The sequence below is a fragment of the Condylostylus longicornis genome, unplaced genomic scaffold (assembly GCF_029603195.1).
Source record: "Condylostylus longicornis isolate FDR11 unplaced genomic scaffold, ASM2960319v2 ptg000010l, whole genome shotgun sequence".
Taxonomy (NCBI): domain Eukaryota; kingdom Metazoa; phylum Arthropoda; class Insecta; order Diptera; family Dolichopodidae; genus Condylostylus; species Condylostylus longicornis.
In genome coordinates this window covers 2,791,081-2,814,489 of record NW_026577979.1, presented here as the reverse complement: position 1 = coordinate 2,814,489, position 23,409 = coordinate 2,791,081, and the positions used below count along the sequence as shown (strand labels likewise).

The following is a 23,409-nucleotide window of genomic DNA, read 5'->3' as shown; positions in this document are numbered from 1 at the left end:
TTAGTTTCCAAATTAATGTTAGTCAGGGAAGGTGGTCACCTAAAAATAACACGTTCCAGTGACTTATATCCACGGCACTTTGGATCATCTTTTAACTTTTACGTCTCCCACATTCTTTTTTCATTTCTTTACAGATGAATGTGTCACTACCCGAGAAAAATCGTTGATTTTTTATTTTTCTAATTAATTGTATAGTTGCAAATTTGTAAAAATTTCAAATAGGAATATGACTTTCCGATTTAGAATCGCAATAACACATTTGAGGCAAGTGCTTCAACTCCACTAGACAAGTGGAAAATCTAATTTTTTTATTTTTAAACTTTATTAAATAGAAATTGTGCATAGCATTGCCTTCAAATTCAAATTTCTAAGACATATTTTTTCATTACAAATTTATTTCTAATAATATTTGCTACAATGCTTGACCTTTAATAATTTTTAAGGAAATTTCAAAGAAATGTGTCAAATGCCACACCGGCACGTTTCATTTCCTTAATTGATATTAAAGAGCCATAAAGACTATAAGTGATGGACTATCGCCGAAAAAATAATATTATAATTTGAAATTAATATTCAAAGACGGTCAATTGACAAAGGAAAGAATCATAATTCAAAATTTTTACCACCTCGATGTTAATAATTCTTATTTAATATTCATATCACAAAAAAAATTCAATTATTTTTTTTTTGGCAGTCTATTTCTGAACAATTTTTGTTATTGACCATTTCATGTTCAAGTAATGAAAAAGATTTCATTCATTGTACATTCATGAATGGTTTTATAATAATATTTTAATAATAAAATTATTCAATTGATAACTGATAAATAATTTTGATTTCAAGATCAATAATTTTTAATTTTCAATTAATTTCTATAAGAAAAACGGATATTTAAGGTTACGCATAATGCGTTCTAAGGCTACAAATTAAACTATTATTGTTCGATTGAACATTACCAATATTAACACGTGACAAATTTATATAAAAACATTAACCACATAATTACAAATCATCAGTATCCAATTATCAGTCTTCATATCCGGATTAAAAAACTAATTAGAATTGTCGAATTATAAAACAATAATGGAATTAAAAGCAAAGATTTTAATATTAATTGCAATTTCAATTATTGAAGTCAATTCCGAACCACCAAGATTTCGTTCTTCTTTTCGTGTAAGAAATTCAAGATTAAGATTTGCTAAACAAGAACTTCCACCACCACCTGAAGAACCTACTCCCGAGGAACCAGCACCATCGGCCGCTCCGAGTGGACCATATCCACCATCCGGTTGGAAACCAAGTGGTCGTGCATTTCCCCTACCAACTGAAAAAGAAGCTGAACCAGATAATACATATGGACCTCCAGAAAGAACAACAGTCCCTCCAGATACAACCTATGGTCCACCAGATAATACATATGGTCCACCAGATAATACATATGGTCCACCACAAGAAATGACAACAGAACAAGCAAGTGCTCCTTATCCTCCATCACAACCACCAAGTGGGCCATATCCGCCTTCTGGATGGAAACCAAGTGGTCGTGCATTTCCCCTACCAACTGAAAAAGAAGCTGAACCAGATCAAACATATGGAGCACCAGATAATAAATATGGTCCACCAGAGAATACTTATGGACCACCGGAATCAGAATCAACTTCAACAACAATACCGGATACTGAAGATGATACCGTAATTGTGGATGCACCAATTGAAGGACAACCCGAAGCATTCTTTTATATTCGTTTACCAAATGGAACAATACAAAAAGTATCGTTCTCACCGACGAAAACTGTAGAACAATTTAAATCTGCAAGATTACGACAAAATTCAAGATTCAATGAATTTGGTACGTTATCCAAAATAAAATAAGGTAAAATCAGTGATCTAATATTTTAATGTTTTTTGTTTAATTAGAAAATGTTTTATGATAATTAAATTATATTTTAAATGAATTTCTGTTAATAAAATAATGTTGAGTTTCTTTTTTATAAAGAAACAATGAAAATGAACTAGAAAATTTTTTATTTAGGAATCCAAAGAAGTTTATGATTGATTATAAAGAAAACTGTAATAACAAAGCAAGGCTGTGATCACAAAGAGGTCTTTTAACCTGAATAGCTTTTAATTTTAATTGCAGCCTGTTTGTAGTAAATGCTTCCCTAGTAAAAATGCGTTCTTCGTAAACTAAACTGTATCACTACCTAACCACTCTTGAGTTGTAAATCAATTTAAATTTGAATATAATTTTCTGAGTGTTTTGACCTTTAAAACTTATTGTTGTTACTTTACAGTATTACAGATGGACCAAAATGTGATGATAGTAATAGCATTAAAATAAAAGAGAAATTATTTTTTTGAATCTCTTCTTTTCCATTTTTTACAAACTAATACTGAAAAATAAAAGCAACCATACTACGAGTAAGAGGTAAGAAGAAACAACAAATGTAATTTTTTTCCAAGTTTAACGAAAATATTATATATGAATAAAACAACAAAAAAAGTTGAAGAAGATAAACCAACCGATTCTTTACGGTAAGTCCATTTTTCGATCCCAGTTAGACTTTATAAATGCACTCGTATATTCTTATATGTAAAAATTATTATTGGCAGGAAAGCTGGAACTGTAGTAAAATAATGACCAAGTAAAAACATTTAACAATTATCAATCATTCAAATAAATTTTGGGACTGTTTGATTGAATGATCACAAACTTTTCAAAGAATAGAATTTTAAAAGGGACTCCTTAATTTTATAGAGTTTTGCGTCATATATTGCCGAATTTCGTTTAATATTGCTCTTTCCGGGTGCTGCTGGATTTGCTGCTAATATTCCTGTTTCCTTTTGCTAATTTATATAATCCGGATTCTTTCAAATGAATCGAATTAGATCTAATCAAAATATGAATAGAGTCGAAAGTCTATCTGGGAAACTTTGTAAGTATACAATGACTACATATATAATAATATACAAATAGATATCACTATAATATGTATGTATTTACGTATAATACTGAAATGCATAGAAATTCAAAAATTTCAAACTCCATTCGTAAAAGGGAAACAAACCAATTCGTTATGGATGGCTTTTTCATGTAGAAAAAATCATCCTTTATTAGTTTTTTTTTGCTCTTCATTTTCATTATTCCTTTACTTTTTTTTATAAATTTTTATACTGTGCCGCTCATACCGTTCTATATACTTACGTTCATGTATGTTTGAATTTGAGAGAACTATTTTGTATACCTATATGTATGTTTTCCATTCTTTCATCAGAATACATCTTTTAGTTAGCTGCAGAAGGTACCTAACCTATCTATGTTATATAAAGTAAAGATTATACGACTGAATTATAATTGCAATATTTTTTTATTTTTGTTGTTGTTATTATTATTACATTTTTTTTTTTTAGAGTTTGTGCTTCTGCTGTTGCTTTTGTTGCTTGATATTATAATGCAGCTTTCTTTATGGTTTAATATGATGATCATCAGCATTATTCCAAAGAAGAATTAAAGAAGAGTTTAAGAATTGGAAGAAGTGGTGGAAGAATAAGTAAAGAAGTATAGGGCAACAATAACAGGCTATAACTCTATATATACAGAGCGGTAGGAATCAATATCACTTTAGAGAAGGTTTAATGAATATAATATGTAGGAATAAAATCAAAATAAAAAGCGAAAAAAGAAAATATTGAGAGGAGATACGGGAACGCATAAGACAATCATTATCATCAATCCGTATCAACATCATTTTGTTATGATCATCATCATTGTTCTCATCATATTGTATTTTCGATAGTGACGTATATATATCGCATCATATTGCATTGCATTGGACCATTAAAAAAGCGTTTTCTTGTAAGGAACTCAGCACTTTAAGAATTCATCTTTTTATTCTTGTTTTTTTTTTTTGTTTTGAAGGAAATTATTATTATTCAGGCGTTTTTTTTTATATGCCGTTTGTAGTTTTTGTTGTTTTTTTTTTTTTACTAATGCTTGATTTTTTTTTTTGAATCATAAAATATTTTATTTTCAAATAGTTGTAATGAATTTTTTATTAGGTTTGGAATAATAAAATAAATTAACTCTTAAAATTAGGAACAAAGAATAATTTGTAAGCAAGTCTTGCTTCCTCGGGTTTTTCTTCAAAAAAGCACAAAATTAAAAACAGATTATTATTCTTTTTTAAGTTGGACACAGATTTAATTTAGTTGAGTTATATAAGACAAGGATCTTCAATTAGGCAGAAGATTTCCTTGACTTCCGAATTGCATATTGCATATAGGTGTCTCAACCAAAAGGATTCAATTTTATGCTTCAGTATTTTGCGGTCAAATAATATGCTTTTGAATGACGCTTTTTTTTAGATGTAATATCTACTTGTATGTACTATTAAGTTTTCTTTTGTCGATTTCAATTAAAAGTCGATTTCAAATTCATTTCTGGCTCCTATACATCACTCTATTTGGGGTTGATTAATATTCCCTCTCCTTAAAAATCGAAGAGGGAGCCAAGGTTTTCAATTGAAATGAATAATGAAATATTTTTAAAAATTTATGTTTAAAATTTTATCATTAGACATCGTCTAATTTCCGACAGTATCCTGTTATTCTATAAATTCTATTGCAGAATTATGGCAATAGAGATGACCAACAATTATGACTTAAAAAAGGCTTATTACCTAGCACAGTGCGTATACTTTTGTTTCTAATATACACCATTCGATATCCTAGAGTATTCTGACATTATTTCATATATTTCTTGATCTTTTATTTATTTTTTTTCCCTATACGTATTCGATTTCTTGTTTGATCCATCATACATTTATGTGTATATGCTACTTTTTGATGATATAAATTAATTTTTTTTTTTTTTTATGGAAAAAAATTTTTATGCGCTGCTTTTTGTTAATGTTCTTTTGCACTGTTATTATGGGTTATTAAGAATGAATATAACGTAATATATGTATGTATGCTTGCGTCAAGATGTATACAAGTTACTTGAAAATTAGTCGGTTAAAAATGCTTTGAAATCATTCTTTTTTGCTGTTGTTTTTCTTATTATTGTTATTTTTAAGAATCTGAACATTTTTTTTTTTTTTTTGTTTTCCTTTGAACATTGAATTTTTAAGATTATTGTTGTTGTAAAATTTTAAATATTGCCTTTAAGAATATTTTTATTTCGGTTTTTTTAATAGCTTATAAGTTCTCTAAGTATACACTTATGTAAAATTGTATATAGAAGATTGTGTATAGAAAGAGAAAAAAAAACAATAGTGAAGGAGGAGATGGATAGCATTTTTTTAAGGGTTTCTTTTTATGACACCGATTTTTATTATTGTATTACGAAAAAAAAGGGAGAAAAAAGGGGTTAAATTATAAGTTGGAAGAGTTGTAAGGAAATTTCTTAATTTTCATATTTTTCGTTCTCTTAATTTAATATGTACATATATATATATATATATATATATATATATATATGTGCAGTATATGTAAATTTGTAATTCAGTATTTTTGTGTAATTGAGACTAAATATATTGTAAAGATATTATTGACCTTGGAACTTTGTTTTAAACAATAATATTGTATTGTTTTCTCTTCGTAATATTATTTGAGCGTGCGTTTGATGTATAAATTACATGGACAAACGTTTCCACATATACACACGGTTTTTTTAGCGAATTTATTAATAAACAATTTAAGAAATTCTAGATATTTTTGTGTTGATATACAGTTGATATTATATTTGTAGATTATTGTCATATTGTTTTTCAATTCACTTGGTTCAGGAATCACTGTAATTTTGTATAACAATAAATTTCAATAACAATTTTCGATTATATTCACTAGTATTATAACTACTGTTTTACTTGTATATTAGTTACCTTAGAGCTTCTTATATAAATGTAGAGTGTAATGATTTATTGTGTTTATTATAAGGAAACCTTAAAGATTTCTTTTAATATCTGTTCCAATTTCTGACATTTTGGTGCTATTCGTACTCTTCAATTTCGTTTTCTATTGAAAATTAAAAAGAGTTACAGGATATTATTAAAATTAATTTAAATATTAATTTATTTATTCCAGTAATATAAAATACGTACGATGATGGTTCATTTTCATTTAAAAATGATCTGGAGTTCATTTTATGGTGAATGAAGCTGGATATTTCACTATATTCACCTTGTTTTTTCTTATCTTATTTAATTTGAACAAAGTGTTTGAAATAGGGTAGTGCTTTGTGTCATATGATTATAAGTTCATATTAAGAAATTAGTCCATCAATTGAACTTCACAGTCATATACATGATTTAATTTATCTCGATTAATTGTTAATTAGGCAACGTAAAGGATACTTGTGTGTTGAGTTGTGCTAACAAATCAACACAAACGCTTCATAAGCCATCAGAAAACATATTTTATTGTGACACATTTTTAACAGTGCCGGAAAAAGTCATTTTAAGTTGTAGATATCATGAAATCTCCGTCGTTAAATTGCAGCTGTTATTTTAGTTAAATTTCAAGTTCTGTTGAGTTTTATCATATTAATCAATACCAATTATATATACCCAAATATATATATATATTAATTTAGTTATTAGATCATAATTAATAAAAAAAATATATGATTCATTCTTAAATGATGCCCGCACAAATCTCAATAATTTTAAATCCGCAAATTTCTTAATAAGCTGCGAAACTAATGACATTAAAATTGATTCATTTCAGGATTTTTCTTGAGTGATTAAATGAATTTTAAATGTGTTATAAGTATAATTATTTCAATATCAATATAAATCTTAAATATTCCAAAAGAAATCCCGAAAAAAGCAGATTTTAGCTTTAAAATCTAAAATTAGTGCCCCTTTTTATACCCTGCATTTCGTGAAGGGTATATTCACTTTGGTATGGAGTTTGTAACCACTTGAAGAAGCCGTCTCCGGTATTGACATATATATATATTCTTGTTTAGCGTAAAATTCTGCGTTGATTTAGACATGCCTGTCCGTCCGATCGCACGATAACTCAAAAACGAATAAAGCAATAGGCACCAAACTTTCGCAAGTTGTTTCTTTTGCGCAAGCGACAACTGCTATTGTAATTGGGCCAATTTGGACAACGGGTTCGGGTAGCTGCCATACAACTCAAAGAGATTTTTTTAAATATTTCAAAAACTAATAGATATCAATATCAAATTTTGCAAAGATGTGTTCAATTACATTCTATATATGATCTGAAGGTTTTAATGGAATCGCTGCACTGGTTCGGGCAGCTACCATACAACTCCAAAAGCTAATTTTAAATATTTAGAAAAATAATAGAGTTAGATTCATGAAACTTGGCAGTTGTGTGTCCAATCATAGGTCACACATAGCAATGCAGTTTCTATAGAGAGGTTTGTCAGGTTCGAATACTTGGTATATAACAATGAGAGCTAATTCTAAATATTTCAAAAACAAATTTTAAACTCAGATTGCTCAGACATACAGGGTATAATTCGGTCTGTTTATACCGACTGAAACGTTGTTACTTGTTTATATATCATTCATATATAATTTTTAAATATCATTCATTATTATATAATTATAAAAATTCTTGATTTTTATCTATATATACATTTATTTCTAAAACATATGTTAAATATATTCTATTAATGAAGAGTCAAATAGTGATCTGAAGGATAAATAAAGATTCTAGTTAAAAATATAACAGATATTTAATACAAAATTATAACTACCATTATTATTATAATTATTATTATCCTTTTTTCACAACTTCTAATAAAATTTTTGTATATAAAATTTTTCATCTTTATCTTCTAAATCTTAAAATAAATTAATCATTTTAATATTTATCCTTAAATATAATATATGTGTGTATATACATACATATGTGCACATAATTATCTTCTTTATTCTTTTCCGAAAATTTCTTTTAAAACAGCATGTCATTTTTCTCTTTAACAAGAAACAAGAAAACAAAAAAGAAGAGAATATTCACAAATTAGAAAAATAACAATAAAATGCAATAAAATATGTGTATAAGTGTGTAATATGTGTTTTTTGTATATAATTTTATGCTGTCATTTTATTTTTTTTTCTATACTAATATCATTAATCAAAAATCTCTTCAGCACCCTGTCTAATTGACCGATTCAACATTGAAAACATGCTGATTTTCAACACTAAGAATGAAAAAAAATTTTTTTTTCTATTGCACACAAATAATATAAAAATTGTTCTGTTTTTTTTTAAAATAACATGAATTTTATATTGTTGTAATAAAACCGCACATATATTACAATACACACAGTATATTTATTATGAATAAATAAGAAATGTCCTGTTCAATGTTCAGGAAATAATTTATTATAAAAATATAAAATTATCATTGAGTTCATAAGGAAGCAGAAATATTGTGAAAAAAGGAAAAACAAAAAAAAAGGATTTTTTTTACAATATCCCATTTTAAGGATTCTGGAAGCAAAAATTATATATATATATATATATACCTTAAGACTCTTACAAATGGTCTTATAGGTTCTATTGTTGCGCATATATTTAAAATAATTCTATTTTTAAGGATAACTTATTGTGTGGCCTATTATGCTTAAATATAAAACGGATCAGTAAAATATTTTTCTCTTTTGAGTTTAAAGTTTTTGAGCTGTGAATATTTGAATTCTATATTCAATATATTAAATTGATGTTATTCTTATTATTATTAATGTGTACTTGTAAAAGTGAAAGGACTATTTTAAATAACAATATAATGGATTAGTTTATTTTCTTGAACTTAATAGCTATGAGAATATTAAAATTAATAGAATAAAAGAAAACATATTAAAAATGTAGTCGACCAAACTCATAGTTTTTAAAATAGTACATTTCTCTTTAACAATTCAATTATAGAAATTGTATTTATACATATTTTCTTAGGCCTAAAACTAAATCGATCTATTGAAACAATATTTTCTTATTACCGTATAACAAATTTTGCATAAATTTGGGAGAAATTTTGGAAGAGACATTTATACTCGCATACAACAAACTCAGTTGTAATTCTAATAAATTTAGATAAGGTTTCGATGGATGAAAAATTTGAGGAATGAGAGCTCGAAAGGTATAAGGAAATTTCGTTCAAGTAAAACACAATTTTTTCTTTATACTTGTATATACTATAAACATTTCAAATTTGACATTTATTAGAGTTCCCGTATTAAGTAAAAATATTAATACGAAGATTAATGAAAACCTAATTTGAGATAGCACCCAATTTGAAGGATCAATTCAACAGATAACTTCTGACTTTTCTATTTTGATAGCGTAAATAAATTTGCTTTTGGATTTTGATAAGCAATGGCATATGAAGAACCTGAATATTTAAAATTTTGAACAGCTGTAATCTATGGGGACGGTAATATATTACTGAAATCTATATGTAAAATTTCTATTCCAGACTGATGTACAGACAAAATGAATCTAATAAGCACATTTTTTACAATTTTTTTTTTTTTGAAATGTCCAATAATGGAATACAAAATTTTTCTTTTGAATCTTAATAGCATATTGAGAAAAATTGAAATACAAATGGAAAATCATTGAAGCGAATTAAAAAATTCTTTTCATATTTTAATTGTTGTTATTTTGTGAAAATTTATAGAAGCTTAAAAGTGTGAATGGTAATTTACAATCAAGCGTGATTTATTTTTATTTCTTAATTTTCTTAATTTTCATATGGTTTAAAATTTCTGTTTTGAATTTGAATTGATATATGCAGTTTATTGGACAACGACTAAGAGTATTTGTGATTTATGATTTCATCTGCCGTGTGTCATGAATTTTGAAACTAAGGAATTTACACATATGTATACACATATATATACGAGTACATATGTCTTAATTATTTGTTAAAGAACTATTAAAATGAATGTTTTTACACAATGAAAAAAACGGTTGTCAATATTTATTTAAATGATTAAAAGTATGTTTAAAAGTCACGCACATTAAAAAACTGAATTTATATGAAAGAATAAGAAATTAATTATTATTATAAAATTCAGCTGTTTTTAGTTAGAATTTTGAAGGAGTCTTATATGAGATCTACACATTTGTTCCTGTTGATTTCCTGTTCGTTTCAAATTGATCGAGATTTTGTTCTTTTAATTCGGTTATTGTATAACTAAGAATAGAAGCTCTGTTCCATCTGTGAATTAAGAGCTTCTGTTACTTTACAATATTCATAAGAATTAAGTTTTATCCCAAAACGAGGAGATCAGGAGAGGAAGAGAAGCAGGAGACGGTGACTCATCTTCAGTGATCATTCCCAGCTTTGTCACAAGGAAGACGAAGGTTTCTTGCGTCACTTGTTTTTTTTGCCAGTTACAGTCCTGTGAAATTTAAATGCCAATGAATATCTTAAACTGTTAATAAGGGATTCGGGCTGGTTCAAGTGACCTAGAGGGTGTGCAGATCCAGCGATACCATAACGGGCCTACCTGGCCTACGTGTGTCATTTAATAGCCGCCTCAACATAAACTGAATTAACATATATTTCGGGAAAAATATTTTTATAATATCATTTACAATAGCAACATTTTTAACAAAGGTTTACAGAATGGCATCACAGCAGTGTAATGTGGTAAATGAATAGAGATGTGCATGATCGGGCAGGAATCTTCACTCAAAGACATCGTTCTATACGTACAAAGAAGGCAAATAGTAATTTTTTGAAATTTTTGCTTATATTTTAATAAGTAGAATTTTTTGCAAGGTCAAATTTAAATTCTGGGGTTAATATTTTAAAATTTTAGGTTAATAATGAATAAGTACTTCAAAATAAAATTTCGGAAAAACTTCAATTTTTCAAGTATCTTCAATAAAAAATTCTTTGAACAAATTTTAAATTACAATTAGTACAAATATGTACAATAATTACTCATAGCTTTGAAGATGCATTACAATATGAATTTGAGCTGCTTCATTTTGCCTTTCGGCTATACACAATATTCACAATAATCTTATATTTTTCAATGACAAAAATTATTTAATAATCAAATAGAAAATTTTAAAATCCTGAATAGTAATAATGTTAAGTAAATACCTTGATCTTTCAGCAGTTGATCTTGTAACAATTGATTTCACAAATAAAAAATTTCAATACGCAAAATTATGCTATTGTTCAGCCTTAGTATAATTTAAAAATGATTGTGTACTTAATATTATTTGAATGCCCTATTATCATTAACGAAATTAACAATAGATTTTTTTTTTCGGAATTTTATTAAAATGAAAATTTTATTTTCAAAAGAATCATTCAAAATTTGGATTAAATGTTATCCTTGATAACAAATTTGATTAAATTGAACTCAAAATAAATAATAGTTTTGAAATTTTTTTTCTTAATTTTTAATCCTAATTCTTAGAAACTCAAGTATCTGTATATATGAAATAAATAACAGGCAATTGAAAAATGAGTTCACTTAAAAAATTGTTGTCCTTCATTGTTAATTGAGAAAAGAAAACTATTTTAAAGGTATTTTAGTCCTATTTGTTTTTTGCTTTCCTTATTACAAAATGATTTTAATAAGAACCAAATTAATTTTTTTCTATTATAACAATAGTTTTATTTTTTTTTAATCTTTTCAAGGATTAAAAAAATAAGGATATCAAAATAGTAGAAAAATTAACAATAGAAATTCATAGATTTTATTTGTTTAGTTTTGCTTTTTTCTTTAAGATTTTGTGAAGTAGTTTGTTTTCTTTCTTTTTTATAATTAGGTAAGGACATGGATTCTGCTTTTAAGATTAAAATCCGATCAAGAATGTCTTTGTTTAAAATTTTATATGGTGAATTAGCTAATAATGTAAAGAATTTGGATAAAGAATAAAATTTTAAGAGTCGTTTTGTCATACAAAACCAGTTCAAATTCTAGTACAGTTAGTTAACTAGCATTACTATATTGTATTTTATTGGTAGAAGGGAAGCATAATAGATCGAAGAATAATTTCATTATTTCTTTAATTATTTGATTTGATTTGACTCAATACCAGAAATTAACATATTCTAATGTTTTTGAGTTGAAAAATTTGTAGAAGATCCAAAATGTGTTGTTCTTTTTCTGTCTAAATGTGTAATATTTTTATTTCTAGTACTAAAACCATGAAGATCTTGTCTTGTAGTTAATGCAGTTGTAGTTTGTATATTAGAGAGTGCCATATCATGAATATGCGCAGCATTAAGCTTAGATCAACAAAATCTTTGACCAAAAGGATTTGTTTATGTCTGGAATATGTTTAAAGGATCTGGAATATGTTCAGTGCTTTCACAGAAACCGTAATTATACAACACTTTTAATGACATTTAATGACATGACATATTTAATGACATAATAAATATAAATATTTTAAAAGATCAAGGATCCAGAACCAAACCATATTACCTTGCGGAACACCAAATTTTATTTCGCTTGGTATATTGCCAATCTGTGTAAATTGCGAACGATTATTTAAATATGAGTCGAACTATTTTAAAAAGAGATCCTTTAATACCGTATCTTTGAATTATTTCTTTTTAGAAGAATGATATGATTAACGGTATCGAAGGCTTTTGTTAGATTCATAAATAGCATTGATACTACTTTTATATCGTCTTTCAGTTTTTGCATACAAGTTGTCATAACAATTACTGCCGATTCCGTGTTGGACTTCTTTCTGAACCCATACTGACGATTGGAGAGCAAACAATTTTTTTTCTAAAAAGCAGCGTAATTGGTTGTTAACGACTTTTTCTAAAATTTTAAGTTAGATATTAAGATTGTATGGCAGCTTCCATTCGAGCCATTCTACAAAAATTTCTCTAAGATATATTTGAGCCAGAACCTGACACATGAGTACCTAATTTTATGCAGATATATATATTTTGTAGTTTTATTATTTTTTTTGATGTATTTGATATTATATATTTTAAGTTGTAAGGCTGGCAAACCCGTTTGTTCTAATTGGTTCAATTACAACTATAAGTATATATGTATACATACATATCCTTATTGTCGATGACTCATTCAAGTGATATCAAAATCCAAACTTAAGTAATCGAAAATTATCTCACCATGGTTCATCTGAACGAGATGGGCAAGGTCTTGTCTGTACTTGGAAGGGGATAAGACGGGTGTGAGGCTTTGGTCCGAATAAGGCTTATCGGGCGTATATTTGTGTCTCCCTCAGGGTCTCGCATACCAAGTGGATATGAGACTGAGATTCATCACGGTCTAGGAATAGTGCTCGTGTAACTGGATCGGGAATCGCAAAAAATCCTATGGTTCGAGGTGAGATTGGCCACGAGGGCCCCGGTCCCTTCTTTGAGAAAAAAAAGTAAAGAGCACAAAAATATAGATACCAATTACTATTTAATATTTCAATTATTTGAATATTAACCCTCGAAACCTTTATATACACTTATAAAAAAAAACTGAATTGTAGTTATTATTATAATTAAATAGATTAGTTCGGAGGAGTAATAAGTATATTCGGGCACTTTAAGAAATTAATATGTCATTACCTTTATAGGTACGCGTTTGGATAAGTCTATTATTCTAAAGCTCACATACAAAATCTAAATACAATAAAATGATCTAACATTAAGTTTTATAATTATAAAAGAAAAAAGAAATTAATTGCCTTTTTGGTCCCAATTAAAAAAAAAGGGAAAATACCGTAAAGTTAGAGGTATTTTCGTTTTATCGCCTGTGTTTCGGTACAAATCGCTCTACATTCTTTAATTTAAAATATCATTGTTTGCCTTTTTATTTAGACAATATAATTGAGTTTTTTTTTCTTTCGAAAAGATCAATAAAAGCCGACTAAAATCTGTTCATAATTTTTTGATTAAATTCGAATTTACCTGAGTTTTATTTTAATTTTTTTCTTAAATCACTTTCTTTTTATATTGCATTTCATTTTTTTTTTGTTTTAACAAAAAACACAAATTAAAGAGCAAAAATCTTTAAAGAAAAATCTATAAAATTAAATGCTCCTGTTTTATATACAGATCACTTGATACATCTATATAAAATGTGTGCACACAAACTACGTATACATTTAAGTATCATTATATAAGTAGATTGTTTTGGTATCAACAATCTTCAATGTCTGGCAAATGAATTAAGAATATTTTTTATTTCTTCAAAGAACGGCAAAATCAGAAAAAAAAAATTGTGTATGGGTGCATTAAAACCCTATAATAATAATTCAAATTTGTGTTCAAAACATTAAAAAATTATGTTTAAGTATCATTTTAAAGGGGTTCTTACATGATGATCATCATTAAAAACAATTATCTGTAAATTTTCCTAGAATTATGTATATGTGCATGAACATCTTATAAAATGGTGTTTCTATACACCTTTATAGTGTGTACGAGTTTTGAATATTATGTGTGCTATTAGCAAAGTATTTATTATATATATACAGTTGAAATGGAATAAATAATGACTTTTAAATTGGTACAATGGAGAATGAATACGGGGGAAAAATTTTAAAAATACCTTTTCTCTTAAAACTCGTCTAGAACAGTAGGACAATCGCATTGCTATATAAGAGACGATGTTCTGCCGACAGAACGTTAAAAAGTTCGGATTCTTAATATTTGTCATTCCGAAAGAATTATGTATGTATAACATACAAAATTAAGTTATATCTTACACACCAACCATATTTTTGCGATATATATATAATGAATTTCGTTCGCAGCTCTGAAATTCGGATTATTACGAATATCATATAATCAATTACGAATTAATAAAATTCTGCTCAGAATATTCGTAATGGAGGTATTTGAAAGAAATTTATGATCATTGTACGTTATAGTTGTTCGTACGAATGGAATTTATGATAGAGCTGCATTTTTCTTTTAGAAATAAAGTTTTAGTAAAAAAGTAAAAATTTCGCGAATTTTTTTTTAAAATCCAAGTATAAATTCCATTGTATGTTACATGATCGGCTTCGAATATTTCTCTATATTAAAGTTTCGTCGGCTTTCTGACGCATGTGTTGTGTTGAGTCATTTAGATTTCTTTTATTTTCCTTATTCTACTCAGATTAATGAGAGATTTCCATTTGATATTTTAAAGTCAAGATTCATTTTTTTTTTAAATAATATTGAAGGTTATTGACATTTGATTATTTATAATGTATATTAAGATTATAGTTTAAGCTATGCATTAAGTAAAATTATCAGAGTGGTTTGATCCTGAGATCTTTCGATTAAAGGACCGATGCCATACATTGCATTGGTAAGAAATTGTAGTCATTTAGATTAGTTCCATTTAAAAAGAGCTAACTGATCATTTTGTGAATTCCAAAAATATAAAATTGTTGTTTTGTTTTAGTTACCCACTGTATATCATTTTATGTAATTAATTTGGTTTGAAAACAAATTTATAGTCATGAAACAAAAAAGAGATGTAAAAGATGTGTTCGTAATGGCTCATTTGTTTTTCATTGAAACAGAAAAATCAAGAAAAAAGTACACCGAGCCTAAGATTATTATATTGAAGATTTTTTTGCACATTTCTCAAGAATAATGATTTCAAATCCTCTATCAGTAGTTTTTCTGCATTGAAGTTTCATTTTTTCTTTTCCTTTCTTTATACTTCGAACTCGTCTTCTTTTTTTTTACATACCATATTTTTATTATTACGTATGTGCTTTAAAACAAACCTTCACATCAGTTTGCACATCAGTTGCAAACGAATGGTAAGAGCATAAAATATTGTGGTAAAAAAATAAGCCTTAAAATATGCACAAAAACTATCAAATTCGATTATCGATTTATATTTTCCTTGAATTGGTGCGCTTATAAGAAAAATATTGAAACGAAGGCTAGTTGAGATTAAAAATTAAAATTCAATCGAAAATAGTGAAAATGAATTTTATATTTTTGTTGCTTTTTCATGTTCATCTTCTTCGATACACAACGCTTTTTGCAAAGAGCGAAAATAATAGGAAGAAAAGGAACCGTTTCAGGTATTCATAAAAGACTTAAAAACAGGAAAAACCAAAAAAAAAAATAATTCTCAAAATACTCGTTTTATCTTCATAAAAGCGCCAAGTTTTATAATAGATTCCACCTAAAGGTATTCTTAACACTCCCAAAAAGAAAAGATTGAACAATAAAAATGAAACATCATATTATTATAATAAAGTGCATATTTGTATGCAATATAAGAAAAATTAAGGGTTACCATCATTAAGAGTTGCATGAATGTGGCATATACAAATGTAAGTATGTGCATATACAATAAATGTACAGATTCCTTTTTAAAAATTAATGGAAATTTTAATTTTTAGGGTTCACAATAGAATGAGACACAATAGAATTTTTGGAATTAGACACAATAGAATTGTATTACAACGCATACTAAACTGAACTGAATTTTTAAACACATTTTAATTACTCATTTTGCAGCTTAGAATATTTTAATGTATTGGAACTCAAATTTAATTTAGAACTGAATATACATTTTTCGGTTCCTGTACTCTTTTATGAACGGATTATAGAAATATTAGGAAGTTAAGAATACTGTCATTTTTGGAAATGTCGCGTGCAAGTTTTTATTAAGACCGATGTTATAAAAATTCGACTATGTGCTGAATAATTATTGAAACAATGAGTGTTAGAATTTAATTTTTACACGTCTTAACAATTTAGAATAGAATTGAAACATGTGTGATTGTTATACCTAATAATTATTTCCCATTCAAAATCATACAGAAAATTAACAAACATGTAAGTATGCAATTTATGATTTTATATTTACAGAACTGTAGACACCCTTTCCTTAAAATTTCTTATTCTCATATTTATGTAATTATATTAATTATGAACGGACAAAAAGAAAAATTCATAAAAACTATATAAAACCATCAAAGATAGCAGTAAAATGTAATAATATCAAGGTATACACGTACCTTATATGCATTTTATACCTGATAAATAAGTAACCATTTATATGTAAATATGTATGTATACGTATATGGCGTGGATGATGAATGCAATTAATGATTGTAATGGTATGGAAGCAATCAAGTATTGCTGCAGACGTTAACTCCCTATATAATTACCGACACCCTGGGCACATCAAATGTCTATAATTCTTCTTAAAAAAAAAGGAACAACAAAAAAATAAAAATAATAATTTTTTTTTCTCTCGTTCAAATTATTTCTTTTTTCAACTCGCTATTATTACGCTCTTTTACTTCTTTCTTTCTTATAAACTCACAAAATATCACGATATTCATTGAATCTGTTTTTCACTGTAATACAAAATTTCAATGGTAGGTCAACTAAGTTAGTCTTAAAATGAAAATGGAAAATTAAAATAACAAAAACTTTGGGAGCAAAAAAAAAATAAAAAGAGAAAAGTGAATACGCCCAAAGCTATTACTAAGAAAGCTATGAGTTTGCAAGTTTTGTATTGTTCATTCTGTACGTGAAATTCGAATATTAAAAATTGGCCATACATAAAAAGTTTTAATTTTATTCTTCGTCTTTCCTCTCTGTTTTAAGTTGGTGCTTATTCAAAATTTTGAGCAAAAACTTTTCAATAATTCATTTTTTGTATAAGTTTTTTGTGGCACACTGTAAGTATATCAAAACTAAGCGATCACACCTTAAAGAATTGAAAATTTTCGATAGATTTGTTTAACATTTTTTTTTAAGTATAAAAATAAGGAAAGAAAAATTGTAATTAATAACTACTGTCTTGAGTGTGTATGCTGCTTAATGAAAGTTTTTTTTATATAACGTGTATGTGGAAATGTTAATGCATAGCCAATTGAACATTCTAAATTTTAAATACCCTGTAAAAAATTAAATTCATTCCATTCGAAAAGAAGCTACATATATCTGGGGCACAGTAAAGCCTCCATCAAAGCAAGCCATGAAAAGGTGCAAGGAAGACGAAGTTCTTGAAGAATTTCGCCATTTCTTTTGAGATATTGAAAAAAAATCTTAATTTCGTCAATGACCTACAGATGATCATCAAAACTCATTGTGGATTTTCTATAATCGCAGAAAGCTAAAATTTGGTTTATACGCTAATATTAGTACACAAACAACTAAAAAATTCTAAAACTTGAAAGGTTTAGCCTCCAATCCCTTAAACAAGAAAATAGAACCAGAGCGTGTAGATCACTTGCTCCAATTTTCCCGAGCAGTAGCTAAAAATAATCATCCTTGACAGTGAGCGTACCGAAAAAATTTTCGAAATACTTGCTTAGATGCACCTTACACATATTCACGTAGACATAATAGGAACGACGACGGCCTCAATTCTGTCTCCGACTTATTTATATTAATTAAAAAAATTTCTTTTTTAAAATTACGACTCCAATTCCAGACTTTTCCTGTAACGTTTAAGAATTTTTAATATATTTTTGTAGGAACAAGCCCATAATGGGTTAATCCATTAACTTTAGAAGTATGCTCCCAATTTTTTTTTTAAAAATAAACGAAATTAAATCATTTGCTCATGCAACAAAAACATGAATTACAAGAAAAACCATTAAAAAATATCTTCATACCATAGTAGAAATTAATCGATCCACTCTCAAACATTAAAAACAATAAAAGATTAAAGGATCTTGAAGAGAAGATCTTCATATTTACGTTTGAACGGCAATTCGAACTTTTTTTGTTTCGTTTTTTTAATTTTAACATTTTTTTTTTATTTTCACTCTAAAGTTCTTTTGAAATGACTCTTTCTTCATCTTTTATAACCAATAATGAATTCATGATATTTTCTTTTCGTATCATGAAAGTTTGAAAAACATTATGTTTGTTGGCTAACACTGCGGCGCGCGTCCGTTCGTCTGTAGTGGTACATTTTATACACAAATGCGAATTTCATGAGAAACTTATTTTGTTAAAAGAAAAATTTAACTTCCTTAAACAATATGCATAATACGTAGACCTTCTGAAAGTTCGTACTGTTAAAAGTCCCCCTCTCAATATTAAGTTGTCAAAAAATAATATTTTTAACAGCTTATTGCGTTTTACAGCTTTAAAATCCCGCAAAAAGAATTTTCTTAGAGCAAGTTCCGATGCTAATTCTATCAGAAATTGAATCTTCTATTAACCGTTATTTCGATTGACTTTTTTTTTTAAATTTGACAAGTCTCAGATACGAAATTGCAAAGATCTTAATTTTAACCAGAATTTGGCCGTCAATTGTTATTCAATTTATTACGAAATTTTTTTGTGTCACCACATTTTCTCCTGCGTTATTTCCGTCTCATAAAAATAACAATATTTCAATATTCAGCAACTTACTCCTTTGACACTATATAAGCTTTATCAAATTTCCTGTTAGAAAATAAATTAATTATTTTACAAAATATCACAATTTGTAATACAAATTATATTACACTGTTATAATCGTGTTTCTATTTTTGATTTTCTCCCCAGAGTTATGTAATAACGTTACGTATTATGGTATTAGAAGAATTATGTAAATAAAACATAGTTTATTTTGAAGAATTTTTTTTTTCAAGTGAAATGTTCTGCTTTAAAAATCATTGAATTCTTCCTAAATCGTTCTTCATTCATGTGATGCGTTTCAAACTATATACAACACTATTATTATAACACTAACGTTAAATCAATTTTTAATGGCTGAATTGAATTGAAATATAATTTTAAAAGGATTGCACGATGGCCGATGATTTTAGAGTTTTAAGATGAATTTTACTTGAATCAATTTTATTTCTTCTAGATATGTATATATTTTTTATTATATAAAATGGAAGGTATACAAGCTATTAGATTTTCTGGTGAAATAAAGTCAAGAAAAAAAATGTTAAATTTTTATTGAATTTAAAATCTTTGCACCACGATTATGTACACATATGCATATCACATTTACAGTACAAAAACAGTTTTTTGACTCTTCATTTTTTAAAAACCATTTATGTACGATATTTTTTTATTGTACTACGTTGAATTTTGGGATTGCACTCCGTACGGCTCTGTCTAAACCGGCTGTAACCTAAAAGTAATTTAATTTTTCCCAATTAAGCTACTGGTAGCTAAATTATGACCACAAATTATGACCATGTATACAAAAGAACTAATATGAGAAAGGAAAGGGTTAGGATTTTGTTCGATATTAAATTTTCTAATATTCAAATTAGTTTCGAGTGTACAGTGTGTAATTACTTATAATTACTTGTTTTTTAATAAATTTCTGTTTTTCATAATTACACTAATTTATTTTATAATCACCATCAAAACAAAAGAAAAAATAAAAATATTTTTAAAAAATGTAACGTACCTACCTTATGAAAAAGGAATTTTTTCTTAATAATCAATGGCAAAGATAAAAATTACACCTACCTACCTACCTGTCTCTGAGGATAAAATTTAAAGTAAAAAAAAAAAACAGATTAAACTAAATAAAATTAAAAAATTAAACCGAAAATGTCAAAATTCTTCAAAAAAAATAACAAAAAAAACTGAAAGGTAACGAACAGGTAAATTAAAGTTAATATTTTTGTTTGTTTGAAGCGCGCATTCATTTCTATGATCTGAACAAATTCATCATTAAAGGATTCAAGTAAACATGCCTCTTTGGCATAAGTTTTTTTTTTGTTAACATTAATTTAAGTTCCTTCAGCTATAGGATTAAAAAATTTTTTGAATTGCAATATTTTTACTGATCCCACTGCAAACAAGAAGGGTTGTGTTATGGCACCAATTTTCGGATGTAGTTCAAATTTTCGGTGGGAGCACACTTGGTATACTGGGAAGCGTAAAAAAACTATTTTCAGAGAGATGCCGTGTGTTCATATGTTTATATGTAAGTTTATTTTAACGGTGGGACGGTTTAATTAACTTTTGCGATATGTCAATTCCGAAGAATTGGACATTATAACGGGCTGATTTTACATTTTTGCGCATATAAAGAGAGATATTCAACCAGCATGATATTTCATATTTAAATTAAAACAATATAACCTATAAATTTTTATCAAAATATCAGGACTCAGAAACCGAACTGGGGGCCGGTTTTACATTTTTTACCGTATATACGCAACTAATTGATGGACTTTCTTGAAATTTAATATTTGAGTTCTGGTTGTTAACAGAAGTTATTGACGAGCTTTTCATATAATTCGGACGGCACAAAATGAAACTCTACTAAGAGCCAAATTCACATTTTTCTAGGAATGTTAACTAAAAACTTATTAGTGCTCTTAAAATTGTAAAGAAGTGTTAAAAACGCATTTTTATAACTTTCTGTAACACATTCGCTAACCTAGACAGTACACATTGGGGGTCGGTATGCTGACCACATCCAAGTCCTTTTGTTATCAAACCATATCAAAAATGTAGAAGTTCAATTTTATCGTATTTACTGAATAAGACAAAGTTCATTTGTTTATGGTAGTTCAAATGAAGGCTCTTATAACTTAACTATATGTTTTACAACTTCGTGACTTCGTAACAAAAATTAAAATTTTTTCTTGTTATAAACGTAATAACAAAAACTATATTATGTACTCCATTTTAAAATAATCAAAAAAGAATCATTATTAAATTTTCTTCTTTTGTAATATTTTTTTTCGGTTCTCTTCTCCGTTTCTTCTGGTTTGTTTTTTTCCTTGTGATATCGATTAGACTTGAACATATACACACATATTACATTACAAAACATATTTTGTATGCAAAGGTACACTATTGAATAAGAAAAACAAAAATCCAAAACCAAAAAAGAAAAAAAAAACCTTAACTAATTGAATCTTGGTGTTAAATTTAACAATGGCATTTTTGAAAAGTTGTATTTTTTGTATAGAAGGCAAAGGTAAGAAGCAGCTAGCATTGTTGAGAGGCGAATCAGCCAGCAAAGCAGCAAAGGTTTGATTTTATTTTTATAATTTTTTTTTTTGAATGGCATATAAAATGATTTAAGGTACTCTAGAGAGAATTTAAAGAAACATTAATTAAATCAATATTTTTTTTTTTTGCTTTTTTTTTGTATTTTTTTGAGTATGGTGTTTCGTTTTTCATAAACTTGCAGACGAATTGTTTTAATCCTTTTTTTTTTTGTTTTAGTTTTATTCCGAGAGGCTATTCCATTGGGTTCAGGTGATGGAATGATGAATTGTTTTTTTTTTGTGTTTTTTTTTTGCATCTTCTCATATTAATTTAGTTGCTTTAGTTTTAATTTTTTTTTGTTGTTTTTGTATTCTTTTTGTATTATGTAGAATTGCTGATATGTTGTAAGATTAGATTGCATCTGCGTTGATGCGATTGTGCTTATGAAGTGTATGAGGAATAAATATGTATATATATTTATGTATATGAAGAGATTGAAATATATTTGTATGAAGAGTTGAATTCTTTTGCTTACTAAACTAACACTAATATTGTGTATAGATTTATTCATTTAAATGATGATGTTGGTAATGATGTTGATAGTGTATATTGATGATGATGATCAAAATGATGATAATAATAATGTTATGGTGGGTACATCAGGTTGAATATTGTATATGTTTGTATTTTGGTTGTTGATTCTTTCTGTTCCTTTGATAATATTGCGAATTTGTCGTCGTCGTCTTCGTCTCCCATGTTTAACAGCACAAAGAGAAAAAAAAACAAACAACAAACTTACTTTTGTTTTTGCTTATATTATTTTGCTATATGGGTACACCTTGGTGTAAAAATAATAGTTTTATTGGGGGCTCTTATATGCGTTATTATTGTGCTTTGTTCTTATTGCTTTTTATTGCAATTTTTTTTTTTGCTTTGCTTATATTTTAATGCATAAATTTTTTTTTAAATATGCTTGATTTTTCGTTTTTTTTCTCATATTTATTTTTTGTTTATTATTATATTTTTGCTTATATTTTATATATATATTTTTTTTGTGGGCTGCTTCCCAGTAATTTTAGCGGCATATAACAAAAGATTTAACTTTAAGATAGACGTATGTATAAATTTCACGGTATATTGCGTCATTTATGCATAATAAAAAAAATTATTCTTACATGCATGAACACATATACATATTAAAAAAATATAGGTATGTATATATGTTGTATGTACATTTTAAATTTCAAGTGTCCATTAGATTTAGTGTTCATTTAGTGACCACAAATTCCTTTGAATTTAATCCGCAATATTTATTTTATATTATTTTATTAAAAAATAATAATTTATTAAAATGAAAGAGATCGTCGCTTATGCTGTGGCCATGGTACTCACTATGGGTTTAAAAAATAAAAAAAATTATTAAAATAAAATTTTATTTAATATTTTTGTTTTTTTTTTACCATTATTATTGCAAAATAAATGAAAAAGAAAAAAAAATGGCAAATATTTTTTTTTTATTTTAAATCTAGGATTGGT

At 27.0% G+C, this 23,409-nt stretch overlaps 1 protein-coding gene across 1 annotated transcript; it reads left to right on the top strand.

Annotated features, from left to right (window-relative positions):
- Positions 1 to 1,107: 1,107 nt before the first annotated feature.
- Positions 1,108 to 22,541, top strand: LOC129618854 (uncharacterized; the record flags this gene model as incomplete). Its single annotated transcript, XM_055533876.1, has 2 exons — positions 1,108 to 1,849; positions 22,477 to 22,541. Coding segments are annotated over 2 exons (807 nt in total), but the record flags the coding sequence as incomplete, so codon positions are not given.
- Positions 22,542 to 23,409: the final 868 nt, after the last annotated feature.